The 16614-nt window shown below is 48.3% G+C and overlaps 1 protein-coding gene across 1 annotated transcript in view; it reads left to right on the top strand.

Moving 5' to 3' along the window:
• The window catches only part of WDR97 (WD repeat domain 97), a 619749-nt gene that overhangs the window by 127531 nt on the left and 475604 nt on the right, over positions 1-16614 (top strand). Inside the window, exon 7 of the mRNA XM_085604522.1 lies at positions 3086-3755. Coding sequence (XP_085460648.1) covers positions 3086-3755 — 670 coding nt within the window. The remainder of the gene's footprint in view (positions 1-3085; positions 3756-16614) is intronic.

Genomic DNA, 16614 nt, shown 5'->3' with positions numbered 1-16614 from the left:
AGCTTGCCTCGGGTTAAATAATTAACCTACGAGGCGACTGGGATGCAAGGAATTTATGCAACCCAAAACAGTAAATAAATAAAAAAGTGTGGTCCTGACAAAAAGCAATTCAAAACAATGTGTTAATCAGAAACCAGTCAAAGGGAACCACTCCTAAGTGTGTTAAAATGCGCTTCACAGTCGGTCTGAAATGTAAGGTTGGATCTTGTAAATTGTATGACTTGTAGAATGTGGTGTCCCCTGCAGTCCAGTGACGTCACTGCATGGGTTCCATCAGGTCAGTGGCTATCTCCCTCTACCACTCTCTACCTCTCTACGTCTTTACCTCTACGTCTGTACCTCTACCTCTCTACCTCTACCTCTACCTCTCTAACTCTTTCTACCTCTCTCTCCCTCTCTCTACCTCTCCCTCTACCTCGCTACCTCGCTACCTCTTTCTACCTCTCTCTCTACCTCTCTCTCTCTACCTCTCTACCTCTCCCTCTACCTCTCTACCTCTCTCTACCCCTCTCTCTCTCTCTACCTCTCTACCCCTCTCTACCTCTCTACCTCTCTCTCTACCTCTCTACCTCTCTCTCTACCTCTCTCTCTCTACCTCTCTCTCTCTACCTCTCTCTCTACCTCTCTCTTTCTACCTCTCCCTCTCTACCTCTCCCTCTCTACCTCTCCCTCTACCTCTCGATCTCTACCTGTTGACCTCTCTCTCTACCTCTCTCCACCTCTCTCTACCTCTCTACCTCTCTCTCTCTCTCTCTCTCTACCTCTCTACCCCTCTCTACCTCCCTACCTCTCTCTATCCTCTCTCTACACCTTTCTCTCTACCTCTCTCTCTACCGCTCTATCCTCTCTCTCTATCTCTCTCTCTCTACCTCTCTACCTCTCTTTACCTCTCTCTACTTCTCTCTACCTCTCTACCTCTACCTACATCTACCTCTCTCTACATCTACCTCTCTCTACCTCTCTCTACCTCTCTACCTCGCTTTACCTCTCTTTACCTCTCTCTACCTCTACCTCTCTCTACCTCTCTACCTCTCACTACCTCTCTCTACCTCTCTCTACCTCTCTCTACCTCTCTACACCTCTCTACCTCTCTACCTCTCTACCTCTCTACCTTTCTACCTCTCTACACCTCTACACCTCTCTACCTATCTTCCTCTCTACCTCTCTACACCTCTCTGCCTCTCTACACCTCTCAACCAGTTGAATTCCGGAAAGCCCAAACCATCAGTATTTCAAATCTGCGCATGAAAGATGGGTAGGATGACCCGTGCAGCTCAGAAAGGGATGTTCTTTTTACATAATTTGTATTTAATAGAATTGGGAAGCAGGAGAACAGTCTCACAGTTGAGATAGGGATTCACATACACTGGCGACTGCTTTTGAATTGGCTTTAAAACCATTCAAAGATGTCTGCAGCGTCTACGTGGGATGCGGTGGACTAAGTGGCAGCCGGAGCCTGATAGCACTGCTTGTCCTTTAAAAAAACAAACAAGCATTGGCATAGCCAATAGGTCTCCCCTATGGGACCTTATAATGTTCAATAAAGCATATGGAGGAATTGGCATAGCCAATAGGTCTCGCCTTTGGGACCGTATAAGTGTTTAGCCATGCAACAGTTGCTGTTGTTGCACCAAGGATATTGTGCTGCATAACTAAATACTTATAGGGTCCCAAAGGCGAGACCTATTGGCTATGCCAATGCTTGTTCTATTTTCTTGAGGTTTCCCGGTTTTTGTCATTAAAATTCTGGTCACCCTGTAACACTCACTATGTGGATTTGTTTTCGCCTTGAGGGATCACCTCAGCAGGGATGAGTCAGTGTGTTGCTCAGTCTCTTGCTAAGGGTGTGTTCAATGTGATGACAAGGGCGGCCATCTTGGAACGGGCAAAGTGCTTTGCGCACTGGAGAATGAGAGGCTGCGTAGAGGCAAGAGTCTTCTTTAATTATGGGCAGAAGGCCGTTGAGTTCCTCTTACTTGATGGCCCTTGCAGCGGTTGGTTGTTTTTAAAGATCCTGTCTTTAAATAGACGCAGATCGCCGAGAGTCAAGGATCGGCCATCTTAAGGCCAGGCAATGAGGGAGTGGGGCTCTGTGTAGGACTTGCGTGATATTTTTCAGATTCTTCTTTAATTAATTATGGGCAGAAGGCCGTTGGGTTCCTCTTAATTGATGGCCCTTGCAACGGTTGGTTGAATTTAAAGATCCTATCTAGAGAAAGACGCGGATCGTCGAGAGTCAAGGATCAGCCATCTTGAGGCCAGGCAGATTTAAATGAAGGAGTGGGGCTCCGTGTAGGAGTTGCGCGCTATTTTTCCAGATTCTTATTTAATTGAGGGCAGAAGGCCGTTGGGTTCCTTTTACATGATGGCCCTTACAGCGTTTGGTTGTATTTAAAGATCCTATCCTTAAATGAAAGTGGATCGCCGAGAGTCAAGGATTGGCCATGTAGGACTTGTGCGCTATTTTTTGTGATGACCTAATCTGTAATTGCCATTAGGTAATGTGAAGGTGAGGGTGCATGGGGCCCTAAGGCTCCCCTGATGCGCCCCTAAAAAAAGGTACACATGTAAGGGCACACTCATGCCCTCGGGGCATGTGTGCTCCACATGGCATTTTGGAAAATGCTTTTTTTATGCATTTTCCAAAATTGCACATTTACCATCAAGTTGAAATCAATGGTAATAGCGTTTCCTAAATGCACAGTTTGCATTTAGGAAAGGCTTCTTACATGTGCATGACGGAATCGCAAATTGCGATTCCCTATTTGTATTCGCAATTTAGGTAATTGCTAAAAATTGCAATTACCTCAATTGCGAACCCCAAAGTCTTTCATACATTCAGAAAGGCCATTTTACATTCGCAAACGGGCAAATTTTGCAATTCAAACCGTTTGCAAATGCAAAATACTTTGATACATGTGGCCCATAATCCGAGCCTCTGGTCTTGACATAAAATTACATTACACATCCCTTCCTGATGTAGTTGTAGGTGAACATAATGTACTTTGATTTGGTGGTCCTCAGTGTGTTGATGGACATCCTTGGAGACTAAGGCTGTTTTGATCTTCTTCGTCTCCTTCTGCAGGTCCTGTCTCAGCTTTGGCCCTCCATCATGTGGGGACGCTCTTCTTCTCTGCCTCCTTGGATGGCACAATTCGCACTTGGGACCTTGAGACGGCGGATCAGGTGGATGAAGTGCAAGGGAAGGAAGATGTGCTTGACCTGGTCGTGCACGGAGAAGGGCACAGTCTTGTATCTTACTCCAAGTGCAGCATGGATCAATGGCAAGTGAAGCATCTCTATGATCTTTTTGCCATAATAGGCTCTCAAGTGACGGAAATGACAACTGTGGACCTGAGCCAAAAGGGGAGCTTTCCCATCCGGACCATTTGCGTCTGTAAAGACTCCGCCCTGCGGTTGTTGTCGGTTGATACGGCCGACGTCATCTGCACACTGTTGCTGGACAAGCCTACTCAGGTGACCGCTGTGGAGTACTGCCTGCCTCTGGAGACACTTTTCGTATTGACTGATCAGGGACACCTCTTGAAGGTGAACACTCTAACAAATCCCATGAGTGTGGTGAAGCAGCTGCCACCTGCGAGCGCCTCCCCCAGGTTCTCCTGCCTCACGGTGTTCAACTACATCATAGATTATAATGAGGCCTTTTCTTATTGGACGAAGGTGGTTGAACAGAAAGGGGAAAGGCGACCGCGGAGTCGAATACAGCTTTCTCTGAGACTCAAAGAAAAAAACAGGTGAGGACATATGCTTCAGTTACAATGGTATATTCTGATTATCCAAGAGTCCATCCTTCTTTCGTAGATAAAGGCTTTATCAAAAAGAATTTTATAATTTGTATCCAGCCATTGGTCTAGTATATTTGGAAGCAGTGGTTGGGATACAGAAAGTGAAGGTAACCCTCTCAGTGGGAAGGTAGGCAGAGTTCAGTAGTGTGAGATCTGGATTGTGCATCATCTTACGAAGACAAAAACTTGCACACAAGACAGAGGCCCATATTTATGAAGCCTTTACATTACACATCAAACAGGCAGACGTAAGGACCATGCAAAGGCTTCAGTAATATGTACAAAGCTACGCAAGCCCTGATTTGCCTGGCCTTGTGTGACTTTGTAAAAAATGTTTAAGGCAAGGCACCTGCGTGGGCTGTATTAAGTTGCATTTCAAGCTGGGAGGTATACATGGGTCGAGCATGGGTGTTCAAAGTTGTCTTCTGCAGCACACGTAGAAAGAGGAAAACGCCTCTTTGGATTCTTTTTGTGTAGGGAGGTGCTCCTTCTTGCACAAAACAATACTGACTGTAATGTGGGCACCCGTGCACTTGGATGCATGGGTGTCTGCGTTGGCACTAGGCTGCACACAGTGTGCCAGCGCAAGGAGAGAGCAGAAATGTTTCATATCTTTTAAATATGGAGCATTTCTGCTCTTCCCTCTCCACGCAATGCAGCGCAGCAACTTTGCTTGCTGTCCCGCATTGTGTGAAAGTTTCGTAAATGTAAACCCAGAATTTGCATTATTGAAAAGGGACGTTTGGACAACTGTGGCAGTGATCACTTAGGATTCGAAGATTGTTTGGAAAATCCACCTAAATCCTCTATGAAAAGAGGGTTTTGTAGGAAATTTAATGAAAACTTAAGATTACTCGTTTTTCCCAAATCAGGTTTTCGATGCCATGCAGTCCCTGAGTTACACCCGTGAAAATTAGGGATAATCTGACAGACATCTGATGCACCATTATCATTGTTGTTTTGTTAGTGAGCTATTTCTATTTCATTTTTACGTTTCTAATATTAAAATATTTTCTAATTTCATATACCATAGGGGAAAAGAGTACTGACTTGTCTCAGGCTGATCTCTTCATATTGACCACCTTGCTAGAGAAAACAAACGATAGAGAGAAATCGATTGATATAGAGTGTAAAGAGAAAAACAAGCACTGGCACTGCCAAAAGGTCTGGCTTATGAACTAAAGTGCTTTTGTGTCATTGATGGGTTTAGGTACTCAATAAGTCATCATACATGCACTCTGTCACTCATCTTTATATTCATGCATCAAATCGTCCATCTACTGACTCATTCCTGCAATCACACTCTGATAAAACAGCAATAAAATGCAGAAAAACTCAGCATTATATGCAAAATGAAATAAGGGAATAAAAGTAGAAAAAGACAACATGCTGCCATCTAAACAGCACAGGCATATGCCTGCAATAATGAAACGAAACATAGCACCGGGTATCTGTCTTTCAGAGGTATTGTAAATAGCCTATGGCTGTTTTAACGTTACAGCATGGCAGTCCCTTTCAGAACCAACATGTTGGCCATGCTAAAACATTGGTAAAACAATGCTACACTACAGACAACATAATGGCCTCCTGGTTTCCAGAAAATGGCCACATGGGATGAGGCGCACTGCAGACAAAATGAGAAGCAAGCAAGTCACTCACTAGCACTCCTTGGAGAGCTGTAGTGTGTTTTAAGAAGCATTAACATAAAAAGAGGAAAAGCAAGGAATTCAAAGGGGAACAATAAAAGGAGAACATTGAAAACTAAAGGACTGGCCAATCAGCCCTGACACTGAAGCACACTCATTTTCAGGTGGATGTACGCATGTGATCAAAAAATGCCGTCATTCACAAGACAAGAGAGGCAATGACTGCTGTGGACTGAACCATTACCTCATGCAGCACGCTGTTATGGATGGGGGCAGACTGTAAATGGCACCCAGACAGACCAATGGTAGAACAGAGCTGACCCAATGGCCCTTTATCTTTTATTATGATTCTAAATTAATATATGTAAACGTATATATTATTTAATGTTTTTTTGTTGTTGAAAGATCCTGGCAGGCTGAGAAGAAGAGATTCTAGCAAGAATGATTATAGTACAACTTTTCTACCTGTAGGCCTTGTCAAAGGTGGTAACCAACACCAAAATCCGTCTCTCTGAAGATACTCTGTCATTTTATGTAACAAAATACCTATCTGTAAGTTTTAATACAGAAAAATAACAATCCACTCCTAATTGCCTATTGACTTTAACATATAATTTTCGCAATCAATATGTAAGGCCTAATACGTTTATCATAACTTTTGATAATAAACAGATTAGACCTATGGCAATATTTTTTCCTGGGGAACCAATCACCCCTCTAGGTGTTATCATTGGCTTGTGACCCTAACCACATGAGGCCTCCTGTACTGAGCTTAAGCTCTCACTCAAGGTAACCATTCGGCATAAAAATACATAGTACACAAAATTACAGTTGGCAAAGCAAAATATTATCTCTCCTAAGATGGCCTGACAATGCAGATCTTCTAAATCCACTGTAATACATTATTATATTGGTTGAGTGGGGTTGGGAACCATAATTAAACAACAACCACAGTCCTTGTCAGAATGAAACACAAAAGTCACAAAATTAACCTGTGCTTATTCCTCTGGCCACTTTGCATAAAGGTAGTCACAGTCACTGTGTTAAATATTTATGCAGTCCGGTTCGTCTCCACAAGGTGGTAAGCCCGATCTCCCTTACCTTCATACTTAAAAGAATGTTTGAAGAAAAGTTCCTAAGATAGTAAAGTTCAGTGGGGCAAGGCAGCCGGCGGTGTCCGAGGAGGAGGTGTTGCCATTGGGGAGGCGCTGGATGGAGGTGTGGTGAAGGTTTCTACCTCCGGACTTTGCCACTTTTTTTAAAGTCGAAAATCTCCTGCGGGATGAGGGCTCCACAAGGCAGGATACCTTTGCTGAGGAGTCCCGCTGAACAGGATTTGCTGCTGTTGACAAGAACACAGCCGGAGTTTATGCGGAGACAGGCCAACCGGCAATGCACCTCAGACAGATTGACAGGCAGGAAGGTCCCGGTCTTCTGTTGGTTCTCAGGGCAATTTCGGTGAAAAAGTCTCTAAGTCCCAACTTTTAGTGTCATTCAGGAGCAGCACCTTCAGCACCACCAACAAGGGTCCAGGACTGGAGGGGCATCACTTGGGAGGTTCAAACTCACTCTAGAAGCGGCCTGGTGCAGGGTTCATGGTCTCTGGAACTTTTTTCGTCCCTGTAGCTCATACAAGAGGCCAGCCGACTAGCCCTGCGAGACACTCTAGTAGTCCTGGGTTCAAGCAGCAGGGCAGGCCCCAAGCTACAGGGCAGACCTCTGGGGGTGCAAGGCAAGCCTCAAGCAGCAGAGCACTCCTCTGGTAGCAGCAGGGCAGTCCTCTGAGGTACAAGGTAGTCTTCAATCAGCAGGGCAGTCCTCAGGGGCCCAAGGCTGCCCTTCTGTTATCCTCTGCAGGTCTAGAAGTGTCCTGAAAAGTTGCTCTGAGGGTCGAATATTTATACCTGGTGCCAGCCTTTGAGGGGTGGGGGACGTCTAGACTACCCCCACAACTTATTCTGGAAAGTTCCTTCCTTCGCCTGCTCAGCCACCAAGAGGTCAAGGGTGACAAAAGAGGTTTCTTTGTGTGTGCTGGAGGCAGCCCCTACCGAACGCAGGTGATGTAGGGAACAACTCTGGCCCACCCATCCTGTCAGGATAGCCTATGCTGTCTACAACTACGCCCTATTGTCTAACTGTCTGAGGGAATGCACAAAGCCTAACAGCAGGGTCATGTGACCCAGGATATTGGCAAGCAGGTACCAAATGGTTAGGTCAAGAAAGTAGAAGAAAGGTTTATAAAGGTGGCATTTTCCGAATTGTGACTTAAAATCCAACGTTGCTATCAAAGAGAATTTTAAATTACAATTTATTTGAAACAAAACATGACATTTCTACCTTTTCCCAATCAAAAGCTGACTCTTATTAAATGTAATCAGGTAACCATATATTATCCTATGGGAGAGGTAGGCCTTATCGTAGTGAAAAACGAACTATGGAGTTTTACACTATCAGTACATGTACAACTTAAAAACACATGTCCTACTTTTTAAATACATTGGACCCTACCCAGTGAGCAGTTTAGGGCCTACCACAGGGGAAACTTATATGTATTAAAATGGAAGGTTTAGGCCTGGAAAACGTTTTTTGGCCAGGTCAAATTGGCAGTTTGAAACTACACTACAGGCTGCAATGGCAGGCCTGAGACATGTTTTACAATGCTAATTTAGTGGGTGGTCCAATCAGTGCTGCAGGCCAAAAGTAGCATTTAATTTACAGGCCCTGGGTACAAGTAGTGCCACTTTACTATGGACTTATAATTAAATGAAATGTGCCAATTGGGCATAAGCCAGTGTTACCACGTTTAAAGGACAGAGGACAAGCACTTTAGCCCTTGTTAGCAGTGTAAAGTGCACAGAGTCTTAATGCCAACAAAAACAGAATTCAGAAACAAGGAGGAATGAAGGTAAAAAATTTGGGGGGTGTCATTTCAGAGAGAGCCATGTCCAGCACCCACAGTTTGTCAGTAGTAAAACCCTTGCCTACTATGGTACTCTGTGAAATTCCATCTAACAAAACACTTAGCTATAGGTCTTAATGCAGAGAATAACAATCTACACTTTAATGCCTTTTGAGGTTCCCATATGCTTCACAATCAATATGTCAGGCCTGCTGCCTCTATCGTGAAGTTTCATTATAAGCAATCAGGCCTATACCCTTTATAACTGGCCTGTCACCACATGGCAGCCATCAGGTATACCACAATGCAAATACAAATATATACAAAAGAAAGTTGTCAAAACAATATAAAATCCCTACTAGGGCCCAATAATGGTTACCATAATGGAAATAATCTATAGCCATGGTTTGTGTGGGTGGATTTCCAAATTCAAAGCCCTTGCGTCTACGGCAATCTTTGAGATTTCATTTAACACAATGCCGATTACAGGTCTCAGCATGTTGTAATAACGATCCATCCTAAAACGTCTATTGTCTTTAACACATGCTTTTCACAATAGGTTTGTCATGTCTTCTGGCTATGTCATAACGTTTCATAGTGAACAGACCAAACCTATGTAATTTGGCATGACTTTGCCCAATAAACATATGAAGCTTTTAAACTTCACTGTTGGTTTTACTCCTTAGTCAACACCGGTCTGTTAAAAAAATAATGGATTGGGCTGCCGCCTGAGCAAGTGCCCGTGGCTGAAATTGATTCATGCATTCTACCCATCACCTTGTTGTTATTGCAGTTGGCGTCCTAAGTGCGATGGCTATGCCCTGACGTAGGTTCTGTGCACATGGTGCCACTGGAACCAACCAATACTGGCTTATGAACCCTAGTCAAGGCAAAACCAGTCTTGAGCTTCTTGTGTTCTGGTTCAGGTAGGACTTGGCCTGGCAATGTGGGCTCGGCTGCTCACATTGGAGTGGGATCAAGACTGATCTGCATATGGCAGGGTTCAAACTGAGGTGGCATGGTATGCACAATAATGATAGAATGGAATACAGCCTGAGTAATTACCAATGGCTCAGATTAATTCAAGCATTCCATTGTTGTTTTTGCAGTTGACGCCCTAAGTGTGACAGGTATGCCTAGATGTGGGTCCCGTTTTCACTGTGCCACTGGAACCAAGTTATATACGACTGATAAGCCCTATTCAGGGCAAAACTGGTCCCGGGTTGTTTATGTTCCGGTCCAGAGAGGACCTGGCCTGGCAGTTCGGGCTGAACAGTTCCCATTGGAGCAGGACCAAGACTGATTTTCATATGACGGGTCCAAAATTAGGTGGCATGGCGGGCGAAAAATGATGGATAGGATGCGATCCCAAACAATTGCCTTTGGCTGAGATGAATTAAAGTGTTCCATCCATCACCTTTTTGTTGTAGTTTATTCTGTGGTAGCACACAACTTCTGCCCAATCCATGTGTTCCTGGCTACCCACATGTATCAAGGGCCAAGCCTCTCTCTGTAGTGCTCCTGAAACCTCTTTTCTAGGTTGGTCACATTATGTTTGGCGATAGCTGCTCTGTGAAGCCAGACCTAAGGGTAGTGAGAAAAAAAGAGACAGAAATAGGTTAAAAAGAAGAAAGAGAAGCAGAGATAAAGACAGGAAGTGGGAGAGAGAGATTGGTATAGAAAGTGATACTAACAGAATAGAGACAAACAGCAAGCTAGCTTCAGCGGCCAGTTACCAAGAGAACTCATAGTTTTCTATATGTCAGTCTATTGCAGACACTTCAGTGTGAAACATCATTAAAATGCTGCAGCATGTTTTAAATTAACAAACTACATAATTAAAAGAAACTAAAAATAGAGAAAAGCAACACACGTCAGTGAGAAAACCAGCAACTGGGAGGAATATTATAGAGAAAACATTTCCTGTATTTCAGTTCAAAACACGGATAGTGTGTTTGAGTCAGGTTTAAATTCTGCATGTAGCGCCTCGGGTTGCCCTCTGTGCGGTCCTAGCAGCTCAGTGAAACAGGCAGACATGAATCTAAGTGCTTGATAGATGGTTCTGTACATGCTCAGCTCCAGTTTTCCTCTGCTGCACATAGTTGCCCGTGTATATACACAAGAATACATTATTAACCACTCTTAAAAATGTAAGCACACAGAACGCGCCACATCGGGGCAGCCTCTGGGGTGATACCTACAGTGAGCTCCTTTCAAGCTGTCCCTGGCCGCATGGCGCCCTGGCATACAGGTGCCTCACGAATGCAGCATTGTGCCATGAAAAGCCAGGAGGAGGGACAGAATGGAGGCATCCTGCCTAGCAGGGGCATAGAAACCCGGATTACCCAGCAGCAGGGGCACAGCAGCGATTTAGCATGCCCAGTGTGGAAACAGCAGCCCGTTATGCTTTTCCAACAGGTGTAGTAACCTGGCATGTAGGCTCACTAGGGGAAGGGAAAACTTCCACACGTGCTTAGCAATGGGCTCACTGACCTACAGGCAGCCCACCCTCTGGCACCGATGCCTGGCATGCACACACACGGGAGCAGAGGACCCTAGCATGAGGAGGGCTACTTCAATGTGGGCACAGTAGGCAGGAGTAGTCCCCAGCATCAGCACATATGAAGGGTAGAAATGCATGAAGAAGAAGCTTTTAGAGTGCATGGTTACCCAAGGGACTGTACTTTTTTCTAGACTAACAGAATCCAGGTACACACTGCCATCACGGGCACATAATAACCTCGAAGGGGCAGGTGCAGCCCGCTGGGACAGGGTGTGGAGGTGGAAACTGGCGCCCACGGAAGGATGACCGGGCTATGGGGGTGATGCCAATAACTTTATTTATAAGCGCATACTTTACAGGGGAGAGCCGGACCGCCTCGCGCTCAGTGCCGTCTCTCGATGTGTCCAGCCCCTGCGTCATGAGAGAAAGAGAAATGGAGAAGAGGAAGGAAAGGGTTCACAACTGAAAGTCACTGAGGTGTTTCGGCAGCTTCACCGCATGACCCTTGCGGGTGTGTGTTCCAGTCCCCAGCTGTCTTCCTTCTAGGGGTCCGTCTGACCTTATGCCTTCTTCCTGATCTCTCCGGAAGGTGTTGGGTGTCTCGCCCGGGATGTCTTCTTCCTCTGCGTCCTGGCTGGGCGGACGCGGCATAGGTTGTCCAGGTGATTGTCCTCCCGCACTGGCTGGTCCTGTCTCGCTCATGTGGTCTGTAGAGGGTGCGGCCGCTCCCGCTACGCTGGGGCTTCCTTCCAGCTCACTGTCACCTGTGCCCCAATGCAGGATCTTTTTGCACTTGGCCATTCTGGATTGGGACCAGACCTTACCGTCGCTCAATAGGGCAGAGCGGGAGTATGCTTCTACCACCCGCAGGGGTTCACTGAATTTGCTGTCTCCTTTGAGTCCAGATTGACCCCTTTTGACTCAGACCCACTCGCCCTCTGCCAATGAGGTGCCACACACATTGTTCCTTTTGTCATAATGTGCTTTGTAGATGCTTTGTGCCTTCGCTATGTTCTTGCGGACAATGGCTGTTGACCATTTGCTTTGGAGTCTCATGGTCATCCAGGCTGTGTGAATGGTTCTCTGCCTCTTAAGATCTTAAACGGGCTGTAGCCTGTCAAGGTGGGTGTGATGCGGTATGCCCATACCGTGTTCCTGACTTCGGACTCCCAGTTTCTTCCGGCGCTGATGGCTGCTTGGATCGAGCCCATGATCACCCGGTTGAAGCATTCCACTTGGCCGTTACCTGCTGGGTGGTAGACCGGGGTGTGCCTCATCCGGATTCCGTTTCTGTTGGTGAAGGCTGTCCATTTGGCCGACGTGAATTGGGGTCCATTGTCGCTGGTGATAGATTTGGGGATGCCCTCCCTCAAGAAGATGTTGGTGAGGAAAGTGATGACGGCATCGGAATCTACCGAGTTGCAGATATCGACCTCTGGCCACTTGGTATAGCGATCCACCACGACGATGAGGTGTTTGGGTGTGCCCCAGGTGTCTAGGACCGGGCCTACGATGTCGATGGATAAGTCCTCCAAGAGGTTATTGGGAGTTGAGAATTCACCCATGGGTGGCCTCAGGGTGACCAGGGTTTTGTCCGCTCGGGCGCAATGGGTGCAGTCCCTCACAAATCTTTCCACTTGGACGTCCATGGCGGGCCACCAGTACAACAGTTTTATCTGCCTTTTGGTTTTTACGATGCCCAGGTGGCCTTCGTGGTTGATGTGCAGAATGCGGTCATACAGCGCCTTCGGGGGCACTACTTTGTCTCCTCGTAGCAGGAATGTGGAATCCTCGCCAATGGAGAGTTCGTCACGGACTTCCCAGTATTTTCTGAGGTCGCCGTCGACGTGCCTCTTCTCCGGCCAGCCTCGCATGACATACCCCTCGATCTGGGAGAGTTCCGTGTCCTGCGTGTAGGCTTCTGCCCAGTCTTGGGCACTGATGGTATGTTCATGATCTGACATGAAGGCGACTCCGATGTTGTGACGGGATCATCCATGGCCGCCGCTCTGCTCAAGAAGTCCGCTACTCTGTTCTGTGGGCCCGGGATGTATTTCACATCATAGACAAAGTCCAACAGACGCAATGTCATTTTAGCAATGCGTGGCTGTTACGTTGCCACTGGATGTAAGACCTTGATCAGAGGCTTGTGGTCGGTACGGAGTGTAAATCTTGACCCCCACAGGTATTGTCGAAATTTCTCCATCACCCAGATGGTGGCCAGCATTTCGTTCTCGATTACGCTGTACTTCTCTTCACTGGGGGTGAGGGATCGTGATGCGAAGCCCACCGTGGTCTCGGTGCCATCGGAGACCCTCTGGGAGAGGACTGCTCCCAGCCCTTTGTTGCTGGCATCCGTGGTGAGTATACTGGATGCAGCGCCATCGAATCCCTGTAAGGGAACCGCCGTGCAGATGTCTTGTTTGATGGCCAAGAACTCCGCTTCCGTTTCCTCAGACCAGGTGAACTTGTTCTTTTCCTTGAGTAGTTGGCATAAGTTGTGCGTCTTCGTCGCAAAGTTTCTGACAAACTTGCTATAGAACTCCACCAGCCCCAGGAACGAACGAACGTCGTCTTTGGATGTCAGGGAGGGAGCTGACATGATGGCCTCCACATTCGCCGATTTGGGGGTGATTCCCGTGTCGCTGATATCATGCCCCAGATAAGTGACCTTGCGGAGACCGAATTTGCACTTCTCCAGTTCAGCCGTGAGGCCATTGGCTGCTCGCGTGAGTAGGACGGTGCGCAAGATGTCATCATGTTCAGTTTGGGATTTTCCCATGACGAGGATGTCGTCTTGGAAGTAGAGCACACCGTGGACGCCTTGGAACAGCTTGTGCATTAGTTTTTGGAAGACGGCCGCCGCGGATGCGAGGCCGAAGGGCATGCGTCTGAACCTGTAGCACCCAAAGGGTGTGATGAAGGATGTAAGTTTCCGGCATGGCGGGTGAAGTGACACCTGGTGGTAGGCGACTTTGAGGTCTATGGTAGAGAACCACTTGATGCCTTTGGTCTGGGCGAGTAATTCGTTGGTTTTAGGCAACGGAAATTTTTCCACAATGATGTTCTTGTTGAGTTCGCGGAGATCAATGCAGAGGCGGATCTTCCCGCTAGGGTTGTGCGCCACCACCAAAGGCGCGAGCCATTCGGCGCATTCGATCGGTTCAATGATGCCGCCGTCTTCTAAGTGCTTTAGTTCTAGCTGTACCGCTTCTCGGCAGTTGAACGGGATGGTCCTGACTTTGTGGGCAACCGGTACCGCTCCATCTTTTAGGACGATCTTGTGGGAGAACTTGCTCATCTTCCCGATCTGGTCGCTGAAGACAGTGGGGAACTCTAATTGGAGTGAGGATGGCATGGATTTATCCTCCATTAGGAGCACTTGCGTGTCGCCACCGGGGTTGAGCTGAATACCAAGAGCCCCCTGGTCAGCCCAACCCAGGACCAATGGGCCCTTTTCTGCCATGTACAACCTCGCTGTAGTGTGTCGTTCTTTGAACTCGAACGGGAGCTGCCGGAAGCCCACCATGGGGATCTTTTCTCCCGTATATGTAACTGGATGGACGTCTGTGGGGAGAAGATGGTCGCCCACCACTTGGGTGAAGTTTCGATCCCAGATCTGTTTCTGGATGCTGGTGTAGGGCGATCCTGAGTCCGCTACCATAACGACGTGGACGCTGCCTATGGACATCTTGCAGGAGGGTTTTCTTCTTGGGACACACCCTATGCCCAGGATGTAGTCTTCAATGCACAGGATGCTGTCTGGGTCAGAGAACTCCGCTCCCTCTTGGTCATCGGAGACGTCATGGATGTATTTGACTGCTGCGTTTCTGGGTCTCCGACGGCAAACTTTGCTGAAGTGTCCTGTGATGCCGCAGAAGGAGCACTTGACGTGGAACGCCGGGCATTTTTTGTCATTACCCATAAGGGAGTGGCTGCCGCATTTGTAGCAAGCTCTTTGTTTGCCCGGAGGGGCGCAACCGGGACCTCTGCTCTTAGACGTAGATTGGTGGGGGGTGGCGAAGTCCATCACGGGTTTTGACGATTGACCCTTACGGTCGGAGATCCTTCACACTGTGGCTTGTGGTGCCGTGTCTTTCGTGGCAGCTAGGGCGCACCGTTTTGATAACTCCGCTCGTTTCACTATCGCAATGATTTCTGGAAGGGGTGCCTCTTCGCTCACCCAGAGCTTTTCCTGGACACTCGTGTGGGTGGAGTGCATGATGATTTGGTCCCGTATGAGGTCGTTGTGCAGGGTTCTAAACTTGCAGTTGATGGCCAGTTTCTTGAGGGCCGCCACGTAGTCCTCCACTGACTCCGCTTCAGCCTGTTTCCGTTGGAAGAAGTTGTAACGGTCGATGGCCGTGCATATCACGGGCTGGTAGTGGCTGTCCAGGTCTTCAAGGGCATGTTGAAAGACATCGTCATCGGTTGAGGCTCTGGTCTTCTTCACCATCTGGTAGTAAACGTGGAGACCCTCCGGTCCTAGATTATGTAGCAGGATCTTCTTCTGCCACTTGCTGGAGAATTCCTCTTCGCCTCCGTCCTCCAGTGCTGAGAGGTAATTCAAGAAGTATCCTTTCCAATCGGCCCACTTCATAGCCGGTTCCTCAGGCTTTGGTAGGAAGGGTACGGGGTTGGTTAAGGAGAAGGTCTGGGCACAAATGGTGCGTGTGGCGAGGATAGCAGTGGCGCTGTGTGATTCCTGTGGAGCTCCGGGGGTTCCCCGCTGGCTGGGAGGATGGGGCTCTGCTACGTGGGCTGAGGGGGGTCCACTACCGAGGTTGCAGGCCACCCCGTGTAAGTAGTGACAGCAGCTGTGTGGCCTTGTGGTACCCTGGGTGGCAGGATGTCAGCCCGGAGTCCCTCTGTGTAGGTAGGCGGTGAGGAACCCTGCCCTCTGGGAGTGCTGGCGGTGTAGGTGGTGTGCGCCGATATGCGCAGCGAGCTGGCCACGTGCGGAAGCGAATGCCACGTTGTGGTAAGCTTGGGCTGATCCCCTTTTGCACTGCTTCTCACTGTAGGTCGTGGCTTTATAAATGCCCAGGCCAGGTGGTGGGTCAACTTGAGGCCTGCAGCGCTGCTGGGCGGTAGGCAGTTGTGGAGGTAGAAGCTGGTTCCTCAGATTCTGGGGCCAGGAGGTGGCTGCTTGTAGCACCGGCTGCGCAGGGCAGGAATTTGCCGTGTGCTTGGTGCCCCTCCCACCCCGCGCTCCGAAATGCGTGCCAAGTTCGAGCAGCGTGGGAGTCGCACTCCGTGCCAGTACGCGCTTATCATCCTCGAGGCAGAAGTGCTGCCAAACTGGTGGGTTTACCGCTTGTAGCGGGGGCCAGGAGGGGTGTGGGAAGCGGTGCGCCGCCCCTCCTCGTCACGGGCACCGACTCTCCCCTACTTTGCATCAGTCATGTAGTGCGCCGGTCCAACCTCCTTGTCGCCACTGTGGAGGTGGAAACTGGCCCTCACGGAAGGATGATAGGGCTATCGGGGTGATGCCAATACCTTTATTTATAAGCGCATACTTTACAGGGGAGAGCCGGACCGCCTCGCGCTCAGTGCCGGTCTCTCGATGTGTCCAGCCCCCTGCGTCACGACCCCACGTGATAGCAGGCCTGGGTCACGTGACTTGGGGAGCTAGACCGCCACACTACACAGTAAGGGTGGCAGAGGAAAACATCAAAGGCCGGGAACATCCTGGCAGACACATCTATCGAGGACACAGAAGGCTGACAGGCACTCACACCAGATGAAACGAGATTCCGT

The sequence above is a fragment of the Triturus cristatus genome, chromosome 5_1 (assembly GCF_964204655.1).
Source record: "Triturus cristatus chromosome 5_1, aTriCri1.1, whole genome shotgun sequence".
NCBI classification, from domain to species: Eukaryota; Metazoa; Chordata; class Amphibia; order Caudata; family Salamandridae; genus Triturus; species Triturus cristatus.
The sequence above is the reverse complement of the archived record's forward strand: the minus strand, read 5'-3'. Positions and strand labels throughout refer to the sequence as shown.